At 42.7% G+C, this 17,692-nt stretch overlaps 1 protein-coding gene across 9 annotated transcripts in view; it reads right to left on the bottom strand.

The window, feature by feature from the left end:
- Anks1b (ankyrin repeat and sterile alpha motif domain containing 1B) overlaps window positions 1-17,692 on the bottom strand; it is a 972,026-nt gene that overhangs the window by 20,255 nt on the left and 934,079 nt on the right. For all 9 annotated transcript variants that reach the window (XM_069990836.1, XM_069990828.1, XM_069990821.1 and 6 more), the window contains 3 exons: window positions 13,182-13,193; window positions 12,048-12,134; window positions 3,500-3,637 (listed from right to left, as the gene is read on the bottom strand). In XM_069990836.1, the coding sequence (XP_069846937.1) occupies window positions 3,500-3,637; window positions 12,048-12,134; window positions 13,182-13,193 (237 nt within the window). The remainder of the gene's footprint in view (window positions 1-3,499; window positions 3,638-12,047; window positions 12,135-13,181; window positions 13,194-17,692) is intronic.

Genomic DNA, 17,692 nt, shown 5'->3' on the forward strand with positions numbered 1-17,692 from the left:
CACGCCTGAAATCCTAGCTACTCAGGAGGCTGAGATCTCAGGATCGTGGCTTGAAGCCAGCCTGAGCAGGAAAGTCTGTGAGATCTTTAACTCCAATTAACCACCAAAAAGCCAAAAGTAGAGGTGTGGCTCAAGTGGCAGAATGCTAGCCTTGGGCTAAAAAAGCTCAGAAACAGTGTCCAGGCCCTGAGTTCCAGCCCCAGGACTGGCAACATACAAACAAAACCCAACAAATGAAAATCACACAGATGATAAAAGGTTTACAGGACTGAAGAAGCAATAAGCTTGCAATTAGAAATGTATTCATACTCATCTCTATCAGCTCAAAGGTCCCTCCCTTCCTCTCTTCCTCCTTCCATCCTTCCAAAATATTTCCTTTTTTGTGTCCCAGGAGACTGACGTTCATCAAAAGAAGTTTAAGGTTTTAAGATTGGACTGAAATATTGAACTGCCCTATATATAAATACAAAATCCCTGTCAAAGAGTTTTTAAAAAATATTTTTTTAAGTACAAGGAAAGCTTGTTGCATTCGGAATTGCTCAAAGGCCCAGGTCAAGCCTGGTGGCCTTTGTTGCTATTTTTGAAGTTAGACAAACTGTGTTCACCTAGAGAGGATTAAAATGGCAGATTTGTGTAAGATGAAAATCCTTCAGAGCAGATAGGAGAATGCTCAACTGGAGTGTCTACATTAAATCAAACATCTGGATGAAAAGATAAAAGCTGAAGCAAGTCTCCACGTTTCCACATGTATCAGGGACACCTATGCTGATTGTAAGATAAACAGTTTGAGTTACAATTCCCCCTGCATCTTTCTTTCTTTGCTCTTCCCCCTTCTTTCATCAGACCAATAGGGCAGATGGCTACACTTTTATCTTGAATACAGAATAATACTTCGGATACGTTCATGAAAGCAAATGATGTATTACCTTAAAAACCAATTGTATGCAAATAAATGCTGTGTTGTGCAAGGATATGCTGGGGATCATCCTGAAAAGCACTGGAATACTAATGGTGATGATGGTGAAAACACTGCTGAGAGGCAGCAGGGTCTGAAGAACCAGTGCTTTCTTGCTATTGTTTCTCTTTTAATTAACAAGCAGCAAGGCTTGCTCCAGTAAGCCAATTTCCTCCTTTAGCCTCTTGAATGCTGCGATTATAGGCATGTTGTCACTATGCATCATATTTTTTTTCTTTCTAATCCTGGGGCTTGAACTCAGGGCCTGGGGAAGGCTGGTACACTACCACTTGAGCTCCACTTTCTGCTGGCCCAGGCTGGCTTCAAACTATGATCCTTAGATCTCAGCCTCCTGAGTAGCTAAGATTATAGGCGTGAGCCACCAGTGTCATGCCCAGCAGCCTACTTTACTCTTATTTAGTACTTTCACTTGAAGGTTTTACAATAGCATCGGGGAAACTCTACATGATAAATATACTTCTGGCAAGCCTTTTTCTTTAGTAATAAAAGGGACAGGCTGCCAGTTGATGTCAGTCGGCAAGGAGAAGAGAGAAGGGACTCTTATTATTTACTAGGTTCTCCAAGCATGTTCTTTCATTTCAATCCTGGTAAAAACCTGTGGGGGGCACAAATCTTATCTTTGTTTTATAGGTAAGAAAACTTGATTCAGAAAAAGTCTTCCAATTCGCTCCCATCTGGGAGTGAGGAGGCAGCTAATCTAGAATGTGAATGTGGACTGTATGTTCTATGACACCAATCCCGTGACCCAAAATACATGTGGATAGAATGAAATCTGTTTAAGAAACATCTACAAGAATGGTAGGTTCTGTGCCAGGCGTCAGAATTCTAATACGTCTCACAGACCCGAAATGAAATGACTTTAATCAACACTTCAATCTCGTACAAATAACCACATCCAGAAGTATTTAGAGCAGCCTTGGAGGCTCTCCTTTGCCATCCTTACTGTTACCACCTACTGCTTTTACATTATTTTCCTCATGCTTCCAAAATTAGAAGGAATATTTCTAACGGCCCATGAGCATTCTTTCTCGTTTCCAATCACTAGAAACCTAAAGCGCTGATCAATGTGCAGCAGGATAAAAAGGTTATGAGGTGAATGTGAGCGACAGACCTCAGGATGGTGTAAATTTGGAAGGCGCTGGCTTTGGTCCATGGTGTATGTGTCAGAACCAGAAGAGATTGCTCCAAATGGCCTTTTATTCCTAACACTGAACTGTAGGCCGACTCCTAAAATATATATGACTGTTACTTCTCTCTAATTCTCTAAATCTGTGCTTCACAGAGCAGCTATTCAGAGCAGAATAACCAAGTTAATGTGGCATTTTCTGATTCTTCTGATTATACGTTATTTCACATACAGTCATATCGTTTTGTTTGGTCCACCTGTATAATGCTGGGTATTCTATATTAGAAACATCTTTAGGCAATTTGTGCTATCTTGAGGGCATATGATACCTAAAGGAACATTTGTTGTTTTCTTGAACTGTTTTCATTTGCTAAATTTGTAACATATAAATTAGTGTTTAGGCTTAATGACAAGTATAGTATAGTGGTGTAATATCACAAGGAAGTCTTAAGACTCACTTGTGAATGAGCATGTGGGCCAGGGCTTGGAGCTCTCAATTATTATTTTTTTAAGTGTCTAATTTGATGGCTACGCAAAACAGAAAACTGTAAATATTGTGGAGGCAAGCCCATCTATTATGCCTGGACTTAGAAATGGCTGCTAAACAACTGACAGGTATATTAAGGAAATAAGGAGGCTAGAGGCTCTTCACTGTACTTGGGTACCAGAGGCAGAAAGAGATTTCTCAAGTTGAAAAGTGAAGCTGGTAGTTGAGTGCAGACAGCTGAGATACCAAGATAGGAGTACAGCGCTGAGTTGACAGCTGAGATACCAGGATAGGAGTACAGCGCTGAGTTGAATGGAGAAGTATAATATGGGGGTGGGGGTGGAGAAATGCTGAGCTTGCAAAAATTATAAAAAAGCCAAAAGTTGAGGACGCCAAAGTACTTTATACTTGGTGTTATGGGTTAAATTGTGACCCACGCCCCACTTCTCACCATTAGGTTGAAATTCTAACCCCTGGTATCTCAGGATGTGCTGGTATTTGAAGACAGGGCCTTTAAAGAGATCACTGAGTTAAAAGGAACTCACTAGGGACATCTGACTGATGTCCTTGCAAGACAAGAAACTCTGGACATAAACATTCATGGACAACGGAATGGCCATGTGAGGACCAGGGAGGAAGGTAGCCTTCTTTTCAGCACTCTCACAAGAAACCAACCTGCCAGTTCCTTGATCTTGGACTTCTGGCTTCCAGAAATGTGATCAAATAAATTCTGTTGTTTAAACTACTCAAGATGTGGTATGTTGTTATGGCCACATGAACCAACCAATTTGCTTGCTCTACCTTAATCCACAGCAAACAAGCCAAGATGACAGGTGAATTACAAGTTGGGCCTTCATTAAAATCCAGGCATACTTTGGGAAATAATCTGTCCAAAGAGGGTGAGACTCACCACATCGAAGGCAGTAAACACGTGACAGTAGTGGTGATTGGACTTCAAATCTTTTGTGATATAAGCAAACGTTGAGAGGTCTTCGGGGTCTTGGGCAGCACAGGAAATATTACGAATTTCATGCTCAGCAATTATGTTCTGGGGGAAGAAATAAGACACAAATAACCATTGCTTTCCTAGGCAAAACAGCACATTTTAGGACCAAGGCAAGTAACCTGGGGAGAAGGTGCTTTCTTTTCTAGAATGTTCTAGACTAGCAACATTCAAAGTGATTCAGCACACTATCTGTGGGCAAATGTACTCTGGGTCTGGAAGAGATGTTTTCATTTAATGAAAAACAACTTAAAATAGTCATATCCTGGAGCGGCGGCCCCCACCAGGTGCTGTGCACGGAAGCAGGCCCTGCAGACGCTTTTGAGAAGAGCTGGGTGGCAGACGCTTTTGCAAGAGACTGTAATTACGCAGCATTTTATCATTTCCACTCCCCACGTCCAGCTGTTGATATGCAACCCTGCCTCCTGCTACTTCTGCCCAGGGAGGATCATTTGTCACTCAACAGTGACCCAAACAGGTGTCCAATTCCCTTGCCATTATGCTTTCCCTGTTCTTTTTCCTTTTTTTTTTTTTTTGAGGTGCTGAGAATGGAAACCAGGGGCTCATTTATGCCAGGGAACATGCGCCCCATCATGGAACTACACCTCCAACCTCTGCCCTCTTCTTGTGACCCACCCTGTCCCCCAGATCCAAGGCAGACACAGCCTCAGGTGGTCTCTCTCTCTTCAGAAGTCTGTGCCAGCTAAGACACAGGACCAGGGGCACCATATTGCAATATTCAGGCCTTGGCTGTATGATCATCTCTCCTTCCCTCATCCCTCCGTGTGTATGATGGGATGTGGTTTGCTGTTACTGCCTTCATCTACAGGTGAGAAGATGAGCCTTGCTTGCAGTGCCGCTTACAGGTCAAGTGTGCAGCTAGGGCTGAAGTCTGAGATCATCAGCAGAAATCAGGCTCTTTCACAAGTATTTTAATGCTGGTCGTCAATTCTACTCTCCCTTTCTATATTCTAAAAGAATCTCATTTTTCCTTTCTAGCATTTCTTTGTGCCCTCCCCTCATCCCATCCCTGCCTGCTTGAGAGTACTGCTGGGAAGAATGGTTTAGTACCATTGTCCTGAAATACAAAATAACCACAGAGCATTATTTTTCCTGCAAAACCTGCTAGAAACATTTTTTGTCTGTCAGTTGTGGGGCTTGAACTCTGAGCCTGGGTCCTATCCCTCAGCTCTTCAGCTCAAGGTGAGAGCTCTACCACTTGAGCCACAGCACTACTTATGGTTTTCTGATGGTTTATAGGAGATCAGAGTCTCATGGACTTTCCTTGCTTGTGTTGGCTTTGAGCCATGATCCTCAGATCTCAGCCTCCTGAGTAGCTAGGATTATAGGCATGAGCCACTGGTGCCCATCTAGAAACTTTTTTTTTTTTTAAAGAAATTAATTAATGGGCTGGGAATGTGGCTCAGTGGTGGAGTGTTTGCCTAGCATGCATGAAGCCCTGGGTTCAATTCCTCAGTACCACATAAGCACAAAAAGCTGGAAGTGGTGCTGTGGCTTAAGTAGTAGAGTGCTAGCCTTGAGCAAAAGAAGCTTAGGAACAGTGCCCAGGTCTTGAGTTCAAGCCCAGGACTGGCAAAAAAAGAGAAATTAATGAATGTACATTGTAAAGGTGATGTACAGAGGGGTTACAGTTACATAAGTCAAGTAATGAGTGCATTTCTTTTTGAACAGTGTCACCCCTCCCTCATTTTCTCCCACATCTTCCCTCCTGGCCCCCATTCCCTACCAGTTGTATAGCTCATTCTCAACATAGTGTCTAGTGAGTGTCACCGCTGAATTAGTTCACCCTTTGTCCCACCATTTCCGTGCTCCCCTTGACCCTTCCCCAAACAGGTAAACTTACATACAAGACCAAAGGAACAGAAATCAAAAAAGTGACAAAGGAGGGACCCCCCCCCACACACACAAAAAAAAACAAAAATGAAAACAAAAGGCAAAGTAATAAAAAAACTCTTGTTACCAATTCTTGGGAGTTCACTTCAATAAACATCATTTTATTTGATCATATGCACAAAGCTACTGAGCCTTTGTGATCCTCTCCTAAGAATATCCTTCTTTGGTCTCACTGTGTGAATGCTGAGAGTCCTTTTTAATTTACCTTGTCTGGATGTAAGTTTTTGTCTTTTACCATCCATTACTTGTAGATTTATAGGCACATTCTAATTTCTACAAATGAGGGAAACTATGCAACCTATGTTTCTTTGGGTCTGCCTTACTTTCCTTAATATAATTTTGGAAACTTGTTTTGATACTTAGCTATATTTATGTGTATATATATACACACACATATATATATATACACACACACATATATATATATACATGTTATATTTTTTTTGTCAGTTGTGGGGCTTGAACTCTGGGCCTGAACGCTGTCCCTGCACTCTTCAGCTCAAGGCAAGCGCTCTACCACTTGAGCCATGGCACCACTTCCGGTTTTCTAGTGGTTTACTGGAGATAAGAGTCTCACAGACTTTTCTGTCCAGGCTGGCTTTGAACTGTGATCCTCAGATCTCAGTCTCCTGAGTAGCTAGGATTACAGGCGTGAGCCACTGGCACCCGGCTCATAATTATATTTAAAAAGAAAAAAGTTCAATAAGAGTGCAATCATTTTTTATCTTATACTAGCCCACTTATGGTTTTTTTTTTACAGCTGTCATAGATCTAAACCCCTCAATGTTTTTGTTACCTAATTACTTTTAACTGCAAGTCTTAAAGAACCCGTTGGCAATGAAGTGTGCCATGTCTACCCATCAATGCCTAAAAATGCTTACAAAATGTCCTTCCCTACCAGCAACCCCCAGCAAGCACTTCACATCTTTTACTCTACAGAGTTGTGTATTTGTGAAGCAATTACAGAATTAACACATAAAAGAAAATTAAGTTAAGACATTCTTCACTGTGGCCTTGTACGCTGACATTACATGCAGCCACTCTGTCAAAAATAACTCAAACTGAAATTGGAATTCCACAAACAAGTAACATTCTTCTACTGCAAGACAATTTCAAAATAAAGGCCACGGTCCTATTCTGGCATTTGGGCAGCATGTCCTCAAGTAGGAAGCTAAAATAGGAAATCGTGCATCTTTCAAAGGAATTTTAGGCTCTGAGTAGATCTTTAAAGGTGCAATGCCCACAGGTGTGGGAGAGTTGCCATCATTGGGTGGGGGCTGCTAAGACCCTGGGAAGTGTGGGTGGAGTTGGTCTCATCTATTGAAGATCGATGTCATAGGTGAAGGTAAGGAGCACTGCCTCCAACTTTACTGAACTGGCACTTTGAATTTTGTGGATCCTTTGTCTGCATAGGGTGGATCAACTTCTTGGGGGAATGGTTAGGGTGACACATGCTGGTGATCTGAATGTGCATTTCATTCCTGGATGGTGCCAGTTCACCTGACACTACTCTTCATGAATGCACTGGTGTGTGGCGGTATCCTGGCTTTAAGCCAAAAAGGTAAAATGGGTTTTTGAAGTTTTCCTTTCTTTCCTTGTCTTCTCCAGAACTTTCTGGAGACCCTTTCTCCTTTACTCTTAGGGGCCCAGGCTGGTTTTTTTTTTTTTTTTTTTTTTGTTGGTCGTGGGGCTTGAACTCTGGGCCTGGGCGCTGTCCCTCAGCTCTTCAGCTCAAGGCGAGCACGCTACCACTTGAGCTACAGCGCCACTTCCGGTTTTCTGGTGGTTTATTGGAGATAGGAGTCTCACGGTCTTTCCTGCCCGGGCTGGCTTTGAACCGCGATCCTCAGATCTCAGCCTCCTGAGTAGCTAGGATTACAGGCGTGAGCCACCAGCGCCCGGCTCCAGGCTGGTTTTTTTTAAAAAAGTAATTAATAAACTAATTAATTGTTTTACGGTGCTCTGTATTTAACCTGGGACCTCATGTATGTAAGGCAAGTCTGATCTACCACCAAGCTGTGCCCTCAGCTACAAGGGCTGGCTTTTAATAGCGCACTGAAGCTTGTCTTCTATGATGCTCCAGAATTTAAAAACCAGCCTCCTGCAGAGATGGTTATTCCTATTCCTCTCACAGTCTAAGCTGCTAGGAGAAAAGCTGGCTAATAAAAGCTGTATTCAGGAAGGAGAGAATTCAAACCAATGCTAGACTGTGTGCTCTATCATGTGGGACCTCACTGTGGAAACGCTGACTCGCCCTTCTTATCTACCAGTTCTCTACCTCTCATGCAGCTCCAGGGCCAAGGTCTCTGCAGCTGCACCTGGAGACGGGCTGGCTGGCTTCCTCCCTGGTGAAGAATCCAGGAGGATAGCATTCTTTCCTCTCCAGCCAACCATCAATTCAAGGCTCCTCCATAAATTAAAAGGTGCCACCATGTGAAGTTACAAGTTGCCTCTGGGTTTAAAATTAAGGCTCTTTGTATGTTATTAACCTTTCATTCTCAGCATGTTCTAGGGAGAAAACAACTTTTCAAAGGCACCAAAGAAGGATTGGGGAGAGGCTCATCCTACTGTTCCTTTGGGACAGGCAGTTTGGCATCTTGGTACCTTTCAACAGGGAGTGATTTTTGCCGGACTACTACCCTTCATGTTGAGAAACAGCTAAGAAGGTAGCCTGGCAGGGGCAAGAAAGCATGGTATGATCTGGCCAGTGAATATGATGGTTCTAAGAAGGAAAGAGATTACATAGTAACGGAGCCTAGAAACTTGCCCCTCACTGAATCTTTCCATCTGTGCGCCACCATTTAGGGCATTTCTCAAGACTTCCCTCCCCAGGCCAGGCTTCACCTCAGGGAGAGATTGCATCCACCTCTCCAGAGAGAGTCCCAGAGCCAGGGCAGGAGCCCTGGATGAGGGCTAACTGGAGATGCAGGAAAGGAGCAGACTAATAAACTCCATTACTGCTTCCTGATTTTACTTTGGATTTCCCTCAGTGGGCAGTGCTCTCTTGGTGGGCCACTTTGGGCTGAAGACCACAGCACATATACCGAAATTGGTCTTTACTACCTCAGAGCTGCTTAGAGAAAACAGTGGGCATTTGTTTCAGTTAATGTTCTGAATATTTGATGCCTAGAAAACAGCATAAGCTATGTTTGAAGCCGGCATTTGAAAACAACAACAAAAACTCAACATCCCTCACTCCCCCCCCCCCCCCCCACAAAAATACCCAACAAAACAAAACCAACCAGACCCTGGGCTGCACTGTTCCTAATTTAGCCAGCTGGAAGGCTGAGAAGGTCAGTACAAGGAGGCACAGTCATTTCTAGATGTGGGAACTAGGTCACATTCGGAAGACCCTGTAGATCTGAAGAAAGGTCTGTCACCACATCGTCATGGCCCTCCAGGCTAAATCCATACCTCTGGCCAAAGGATCCAGAGAAATCCGATGTGATTCCTCTAAAACATTTTCAGACTAAATCTAAGCCAAATTCCATTTTAAATTCAAGATTGTTTTCTGCTTCTTCCTTTTTAAATCAGGGTTAGTGATTCGTTTCCTAAGTTGCTAGGCAGTACATTTATGTGTTTCTAACAAGGCTCTAACCCTTCCCCATGAACTCAGCCAGACCTATTTATTTATGAGAATGAAAGGGAAGAAATGCTTCGCTGGAGAGTTCATCTTTCTCACAGTGTAATGGGGGCTAATAGGAAGGGAAGAGTAATTAACACATAATTAATTATCCCTTGTACTTTAATTGGTGGAAGGTAGCTGTGCAGCAATAGGAAAAGCATGAGGTTCAGGAGTGGGGAAATCAAGTTTTAGTCCTTCTCCATGACCAGCAGGCGGTGTGTCCGTAGGCAGCACTCAGTCAAGGGACATCTGAGGCCGTATGTCCTGCATGCAGATTAGACAGTTACCTTCATTTTTTCCAGGGGAGGTTGAGGGAACATACGTTAGGAGAACAGTGTTGGAGAATAAACACTGACTATCAATAGGAAGGAGTCTGTTTGGTTGTACCTTAGTGCGGGATTAGTGGCCACTGGTACATGATGTGGCAATAATACCTTTAAATTCATGTCTACTTCACAAATCCAGACAAATTCAAATTCACAAATCCAAATTCAGGCCAAAGTGGCCCAGCAAGACAGCACTGCCCAACAGGGGAAATTTTCCAAAGGCAAAATCAGGAAGCAGCAGTGGAGTCTATCAGTCTGCTCCATCCCTGCAGATTCTTCACACCTCCTCAAGCCAGTTCCTCAGCTCTGGCTGGTTCTCAGGTTTCTCAACCTTCTGCAGTTCAATCCCACCCATGTAACACCAATCACTTTTTTTTTTAGCCTTCTAAATGCAATCTTTTTTCTTTGACTTTCTAAACAGTAACTACCAGGCTTTTGCCCAAGGCATCTAATCTCTCTCTTCAGTGTCCTACTGGGGAAGATTGCTGACATAGCTAGTCCAAGTGAGTGTCCTTTAGGTCATGAAAGAGCCAACTATGTTGCTGTGCAGTCACTGACAGTATGGCGCTGCTTGCAACCATCCTATGCTATGCACTTTGCTTTTGCTCTAGATCCTGAAACTATGTTGAGACTATACTGCATGGTCAGAAAAAGATGCTGGTTTGCTTTACTCGGTGCCTTTACCTATATGAAATTCACCAGGTATCAGTGGCTCACATATGCAACCTTCAGCTACTCCAGAGGCTGAGAACTGAGGACTGTGGTTCGAAGCTACTGGGTAAACAAAGTCTTCCGTAGATATTATTGTGCTGATACTTCCCAAGAATATGACTGGCAGAGGTCTATGGATAGTCATCTTACCACTGGTGAACTGAATCAGAAATACTCCTAGAGATACAGGAGAATGGATTTCTAATCTTCGTGTGTCGACACCATGCTCTGATGGTGCAGGTGGGAGAGAGAGGATTTACTGATGCATCTGCCCCCAGTCATACAACTACTGTATGATGAAAATGGCCCTGAAGGTTTTGGAATTGTCCCAGCACAAATACCCCTTGTTCAGAAATAATTAGCGTCCAACTCAGCCAGACAGTGTCAAACTCATCCCCTGAAAATAGGTTGCTTGTCAAGTTTTTCAAATGCAAATAGGATAGAAAAAGTTGCTCTACATTAGGAGACAAAAATTCAAGTGTCAGACCTTTGGTTACATTTAGATACAACAGATACCAATGAATGCTTCATAAAGTTTTAGAACTTTTTAAACAACTGACTATAATTTAAGGATAAGGTGATTTTATGTACCAGGACTACAGTTGTCTACAAGAAACAGAAAAACAACTCAATTGAAATTGTTCTAATGGGAGTCTCTGCAATTGCAATCTGACAAAACTAAGTATCAACAACACAGCGCACCTCAAGTCACCACTGCATATAAGGCATCTAGCCTGAATATCCTGTGGCTATTGTCAACTGTATCTAATGCCATGCTAGAAGCTTTCTGCCTACGTTTCAGAATTTTTTCTAAAACTGGGAGATTGTTTTCCAAAGAAGATTTGGGGAGCCATGGCTTACCTTGCTAAAGATGCAATGATTTTTCAGAAATCCAATTAAAAAAACTTCTAATTGGTTGTCTCAGGTGTCCAGGTTTATTATAGACACCAAAGAGTCACTGTGCATGTGACTTTCTCTGATATGTACATCTAGTTGCTTTGGCCCTAACTTACTGCTGATTAGCTTCACCATTCCTTTATGACTTTCCTCCAGAATGGAGTTGGAGAGGGAGTTTAGGTGGGAGCTCACAAAAGGCAGTATGGAAAACAAATGCCATTCACTATTGGCAAGCACCTCATTTCTCTTTTAGCTGAAAGGATTAGGGAAATAAAACACACAGACCTTTAAGAGCTCTGTGAAGCAGAGCAGTTAACTTGGAGTTTATGGATGGTGACGGTGGTTATACTCAAGCTTTCTAGTGAGGATTTTTGTGGTCTTGACAAAACTCAACCCAGTTTCCCACATTTAGCCTCAGAGCTGTGACCAGTTCACATGGTGAGCATGACACGTAGGGCCTGAGCTGCTTTTCTGATCGTGATCCCCAAGAAAATCAACAGCTGAAGCTCTCTTAACATCTCGGTGGTTGGGAATTATGGCAGTCACAGAATAAGGAAAGTCAGAAGCTCTGCTCCTCAGGTCAGGTGTTCTTCACAGGTACTAAAGGAATGAAAGGTACCCGGATCTCTAGAGGTATGCAAAGGCAGATGTTCTAGTTCTTCATCTAGCCTCTAACTTCTGTAACTGATTTTTTTTTTACTGCTTTAATGTTCTTTAGATCCAAGAGAACCTGCCAGATAAGTAGGTGGAGTCTATTAGAGAATCATCATGAAAAAGAGCAAAATATGTACAGCAATTCTAGTTCCACAGTCTCTCTCTCTCTCTCTCTCTCTCTCTCTCTCTCTCTCTCTCTCTCTCTCTCTCTCTCTCTCTCTCTCTCTCTCTTTCCATTATGGAGAGTGATTAAAATGTGAATACTAAGATTTTTAGATCACACACTCAGGATGGTATGTGGTGTTTAAACTAGAGCTGTGACACCTACCTTATTTGTTGCATCAATAAACTTGACTCCTTTATATGAGACTGAAAGAATAATAGTAGGGACCTTCTTCATTTGCTCTGTAGACTTCTGAAATTAAAATTAGAAAGCTGTTAGAGCAGGATGTGTTGCATGGCAACTAAAGCACATAATCTTTCTTCTTGAAAGATAAAAATGAACACAAGCTAACACACACACACACAAACACACAAAGCTCAAATACTCTAATTTAAGTGCTTGTCTCTCTTGGGATTAGCTATGTTTTGGACTTTTAAAGTCCATGTCTTACACTTGAGGATTAAGCAGTGTGGTCATTGGCCAGCTGCTTCCTGTGGGTGGAAAAGTGTCCTTTTCTCAGACATAGGAAAGACAATGATTCTGTATTCATTCTTCTGACACGGGTCGAGCACATTATATTTAACTCCATTGGTGTACTGTACATGATGAAAATATGTGCCAAGCGGCCCCTTTCCCCCCAGTCACCCTCATTCTTCAAGGCACAGGAGCTGTTTAGATAGGGGCTTAAAATAGGGATTTAAAACAAATCCTTAAAAAAATTATTTTTTCAGTACTGGGGATTGAACTCAGGCTGTTGCCCGAGTTTCTTTCTGGTTAATTGGAAATGGAGTTTCCAATGACTTTTCTGCTTATGCTGCCCTCACATTTTGATCCTCTGGATCTCAGACTCTTGAGTAGCTAGGATTATAGGCATGAGCTACTGGCGCCCAGCTTGTGAGTTTTTCACAAAGCTGGTCAAATCCGTGGAAGCTGATAGCAAATTTATAGCAGACTCACATATGACTCCATAGTTCATAATACTGTCCCACGCCAGCTAAGCCCTCCAGGAGCCATCTGTATCATGAGCCACAGCAACACAGTCCAGGTAACCTACTTTATCAGCAGAGCTGCTATATTCCCTTAGGCTAAGTGCTTATGATAGATGTTCATGCCAGTTTAACGTGCTTAGGGTTTGTAGCTACTTCAGTTTTATGCAGCTGCAAGGAAGTTTCTCTGTAATTGAGTCTGTGCCCTTTTTGTTTATTTTCATCATTCATCATCAGTGACCAACAGTCTGTTTATTTCATTTTTCTCCATGGGTATTCTTAATAATCACATTAGATACCAAGAAGAACTTACCTGACAGTTAGCCTGATGGATTTTCCAAACAAGACAGGTGAGAACACAATAGGAGAGAAAACATAAAAAGGTGAGCTAGAGGAAACCATTTCAATAATTCACCAACAGCACAAATTCATTAAAAACTAAAGATGTCACAAAGAGAATAGGCTCTGCAGACAGATGCAGATACAGTGAAACTGTTATTTTAGAAACTGCTGCAGGCTTTCCCAGATTGCGTCTTTCCTTTTCATTCTGTTTACTGCATTGCACAGTCTCAGGACTGACACACAAGAATCTTCTGCTTTAAGCTTTCTGCATCCAGCTGTCTTATGTGTATTAGAGGAATCAGGAAAAAGAACTTTCTTATCTCTCCATTTATATTATCCAACGTTTCACTTTTAATTCTGAAATGTGCCAGAATTAGATAAAGTGTTTAACTGGTGAGTGAATCACACTGAACTCAATAATGACAATTCTATTAGGATCTTTCGCTTGACCTCCCTAGGAAAGGTATTTCACATTGTTCTGATCATTTTTATACCAGCATCTTTTTGAGAGCTCTCATACCTGTCCTGGAAACAAAGGGATTTACTAAGATCAGTATTTGATATTTATTGTGCCACACAGTATGGGAACAAGAAGCTCTCTTGAAATGTTTTTAAACTAGTTTCAAAATTACCTAGACTCACCAATTTTCTTTTGCAGTTGCTGAAGAGAGATATTATGAAAATGGAATCAAGATTACATACTTTGATATCCTTAATGATTCTCTCAATGACTACTTATAAGTGTGCAAGACAAATCAAAGGCAAAGCTAGAAGAAATAACACGCAGTATCCAAGTTTTAAGGCAAAGCAGTGGCTGAATTCTGTAAGGAGAATATTATCCGTGGAAGCAGAGACAATAGTCTGGTCCACTGAATTATGTGTGAAGAACTCTTTGTAAAGCATAACAATGGGTTTTAACAAATCACCTTGCTCATATCTTGCCACATGAATACTCTCTCATGGAGAGGTCTTTCAATAACATGAAACAATACACAGCTAACATCAAAAGGAAAATATCAATATTTTATTTAGTATTAAGAAAGATCCCATTTGCTGTTGGTTCAGCAATTGAGTGGATATTCTGGGTTGCTTACTGTACTCACTGGAAAAGCTGAGTCCATTTTAAGGATGCCATATTGTGTGCAAGTGTCACTGCTGGCAATGGCTGCCTGAGTGAGAGGTGTGTTGAGGCCAATGAACCTGCCACTTGGTTCAGCAGGAGAGGAGGGCTGGGGCCACCGTGAGCCCAGGGCAGTGAGGGGAGAAGAAGAATGGACACATTAACGCCATTCTTGGCTGGTGGAGCATGAAGAACGGCCATGATGCAACAACAGGAATATGAAGAGAGTGCTTCTGGAGCAATAAGCAGGAAAGGTGTCACCTTGCCTAAGAAGACTGGGCAAGTCTTCATTCATTCATTTAACCAATCAATATTGACTGCTTAGGATGTTGAATATGAATTTTCCAAGTGTTAAGAGAGGGGAAAAAAGGGCATTTAGCAGCAGACCCCTCACCACGCTCCAGCATGTTGTAAGTGAGAAATACTGTGGAGGGTTGAGGTAACTGGTGGGGAATGAGCGTGACATAGTATGTTTGGAGTTGTCACTGCCTCTGCCAAAATGGGACCCATTGGATGCTTAGTTAGGGAGTGATGCAGCAAAAAGATAGCTCTGGTGGCTGGATGGAGGATGGAAGCTAGATAGATGCAGGGAGGCAGGAAGCTGTTTCCAGAAAGAACCTAAGCTGCATTGACACAGAGGTGATGGAGCGCACAAGGAGGAGGCTCCAGACTGATGAGGATCTGTTGATTAACCCACTAGGAAGACGAGGAAGCCATTAGTCGAGACAGGAATACTGAAGGAATCATGCTTTTGCACAGAGATAACAGAGGTACTTTTGCAGATGCTGAGGGCGATAACCAGGCAAATCAGACATGAGGAGAAGATCTGGAAATCCATCTGCCTAAAGAGGTAGGTGAGGAGATGGAAACAGGCAAAATGGCTTAAGAAAAAACAAGGCTAGAACTAAGAATCACATCTCAGCAGAAGGTTCTTCCTTCCTTCTTTCTTTCTTTCTTTCTTTCTTTCTTTCTTTCTTTCTTTCTTTCTTTCTTTCTTTCTTTCTTTCTTTCTCATTGTCTCATGTAGAAGAACTGTACTTTTCTTTAAAATTTGTATTTACTGTTATTATAAAGGCGGTAAGTATATTGCTTTTTGGACAGTGTCACCTACTTCCCTCGTTCTTTCCCAGCTTTTCCCTTCCTCCCCCCCCCCCACAAGTCGTATAGTTCATTTTCAACACAGCGTTTAGTGACTACCACTGTTGTATTTGTTTACCCTTTGTCCCTCCATTTCTGTGCCTCCCCTTACATTCCCAAAGGCAGATAAACAAGACCAAAAGAAAAAATGAAATGGCAACAAAGAAAACATCTCTGTTTCCATTTCCTGGAGTTCATTTCAATAAATATTATATTGTGTGATCAGATGCACATGGGCATTATGCCTTTGTGTTCATCTCCTAAAGACTGTCCTCCTTTGGTCTCACTGTGTGTGAATGCCTAGAGGAAGCTTTTTTTTTTTTTTTTTTTTTTTTTTTAATTGTGAAAATACCGTACAGAGGGGTTACAATTACATGGGCAAGGTAATGAGTACATTTCTTATCAAGCATTGTTGCCTCCTCCTTTGTTTCCCCTTCCCATCCCTTCCCATCTCCCCCGCCCCAACCCCAGCACCCCCACCCCCCGAGCCACCCCCCTCCCCCCTGGCCAAAGTTGTAAAGTTCGTTTTTCAACATAATGTCTTGTACATCTCATTGTTGCAATGGGAAGCTTAATTTTTTTAGAGCCAGTGAAGGAACCTTTTGAAATGGGGTTGGAAGATGGCCACAGACAACACTACAGAAGCCAAAGAGGAATGGCTTAGATGGTGCCTAATGTTCTAAGGTCTAAAAATGGTGCCTAGTACAGTGGCTGTCACATATAAATTGCTAATTTTTGGGGGGCATGCTGGATGAATCCCTGGCTCTAGTAGCAAGGAAGACTTGTGTTGGTTGTGTGGCTTGAACTTGGCCTGGGTATTGTCCCTGAGCCTCTTTTCCTCAAGGATAGGACTCTACCACTTGAGCCACAGCTCCACTTCTGGCTTTTATTTTTTGGTAGTTCACTGGAGATAAGAGTCTTACAGCCGGGTGCTGGTGGCTCACGCCTGTAATCCTAGCTACTGAAGAGGCTGAGATCTGAGGATCATGGTTCAAAGCCAACCCCGGGCAGAAAGTCCGTGAGACTCTTATCTCCAAGTAACCACTAGAAAACCGGAAGTGGTGATGTGGCTCAAGCAGTAGAGTGCTTGCCTTGAGCTGAAGAATGCAGGGCTAGCGCCCAAGCCCAGAGTTAAAAAAAAAAAAGTCTTAAAGACTCTTCTGTTGGGGCTGGCTTCCAACTGTTATCCTCAGCTCTCAGCCTACTGAGTAACCAGCTACCAGTGCCTCGCTTAGCCTGTTTTCTTTGCTTCCTTTTACTTTTTCTTTTGAGCCAGTCTCACATTATAGTACTGACTAGCTTCAAGCATTGGATATCTTGTTACCAGACTTGGCCTATTGTTTCTCACTTTCAAGTGCAAAATGATCAGTATGGGAATATCCTTTTTCTGAGGGCCTGGATTCCCTGACCTCCAAGTGCAGTTTTCCCAAGAAGGAATGAGAAAAGAGAGATTTACAACAGTGGGTACTTCCATTGTGATTGGATGTGCTGGGTGGAGGTCTGAAGTGGTGCGTGTCTCTGTGGAAATGGTTTGTGCGTGGGTCAGTAGAAGGGTGGGGGCGGGGTGGAAGAGTGAAGCAGCCTGTGGGGGACACCCCACATCGTTCCCCTTCCAACACCCTGCTCACTCATAGTTGAAGCTGAGATAGTCTGCTGGGAAAGGCATTGTGCATGGCACAACTCTAAGCCAAGGCGTAACTATTAATTCTACCGTAGAATACTTTCCTTAGATAGCTTCAAAGCTTAATTATTATATTCATTTTCAGCAAGTAAATTAAAATAGGATCAAACAATTATGTTTGGTAGCCCTCAGTGACTGTCAAATGATGAACAAAATATACTATAACAAGCAGCATTGCGCTGGTTCTACATGCGGAAAAACTAGCTAGCTTGTGGGGATTTGAAGGCATTAAAGTTGGGCCATAAAGCATCTGTGTGAAGTGAGCCCCTCCACCCTCGGAAACTCTGTGTGAAGGGCATTTTTAGGGAGGCTTCCCAGGCCTCCCGGCAGGCAGGACGGCCTTCTTCCTGCGTCCTCATCTCGATGCCGCCGCACTGGCTCTCAGAGGCCTCCGTTTCCCTCACTGTACGGGGAGATAGTTGAGCGCCTCCCACACCTGTCTCCATCTGTCTCCCCATAATCACCACGAGGTTGCTATCTTGTGCAAAATTTGCTAAATATAGCTATTTCAGAGGACACAGCCTTATCTGCTGAAATTCAGGCC

This window comes from Dipodomys merriami, unplaced genomic scaffold (assembly GCF_024711535.1).
Source record: "Dipodomys merriami isolate MVZ:Mamm:240054 unplaced genomic scaffold, mDipMer1.0.p SCAF_10, whole genome shotgun sequence".
In the NCBI taxonomy this organism is placed as follows: Eukaryota; Metazoa; Chordata; class Mammalia; order Rodentia; family Heteromyidae; genus Dipodomys; species Dipodomys merriami.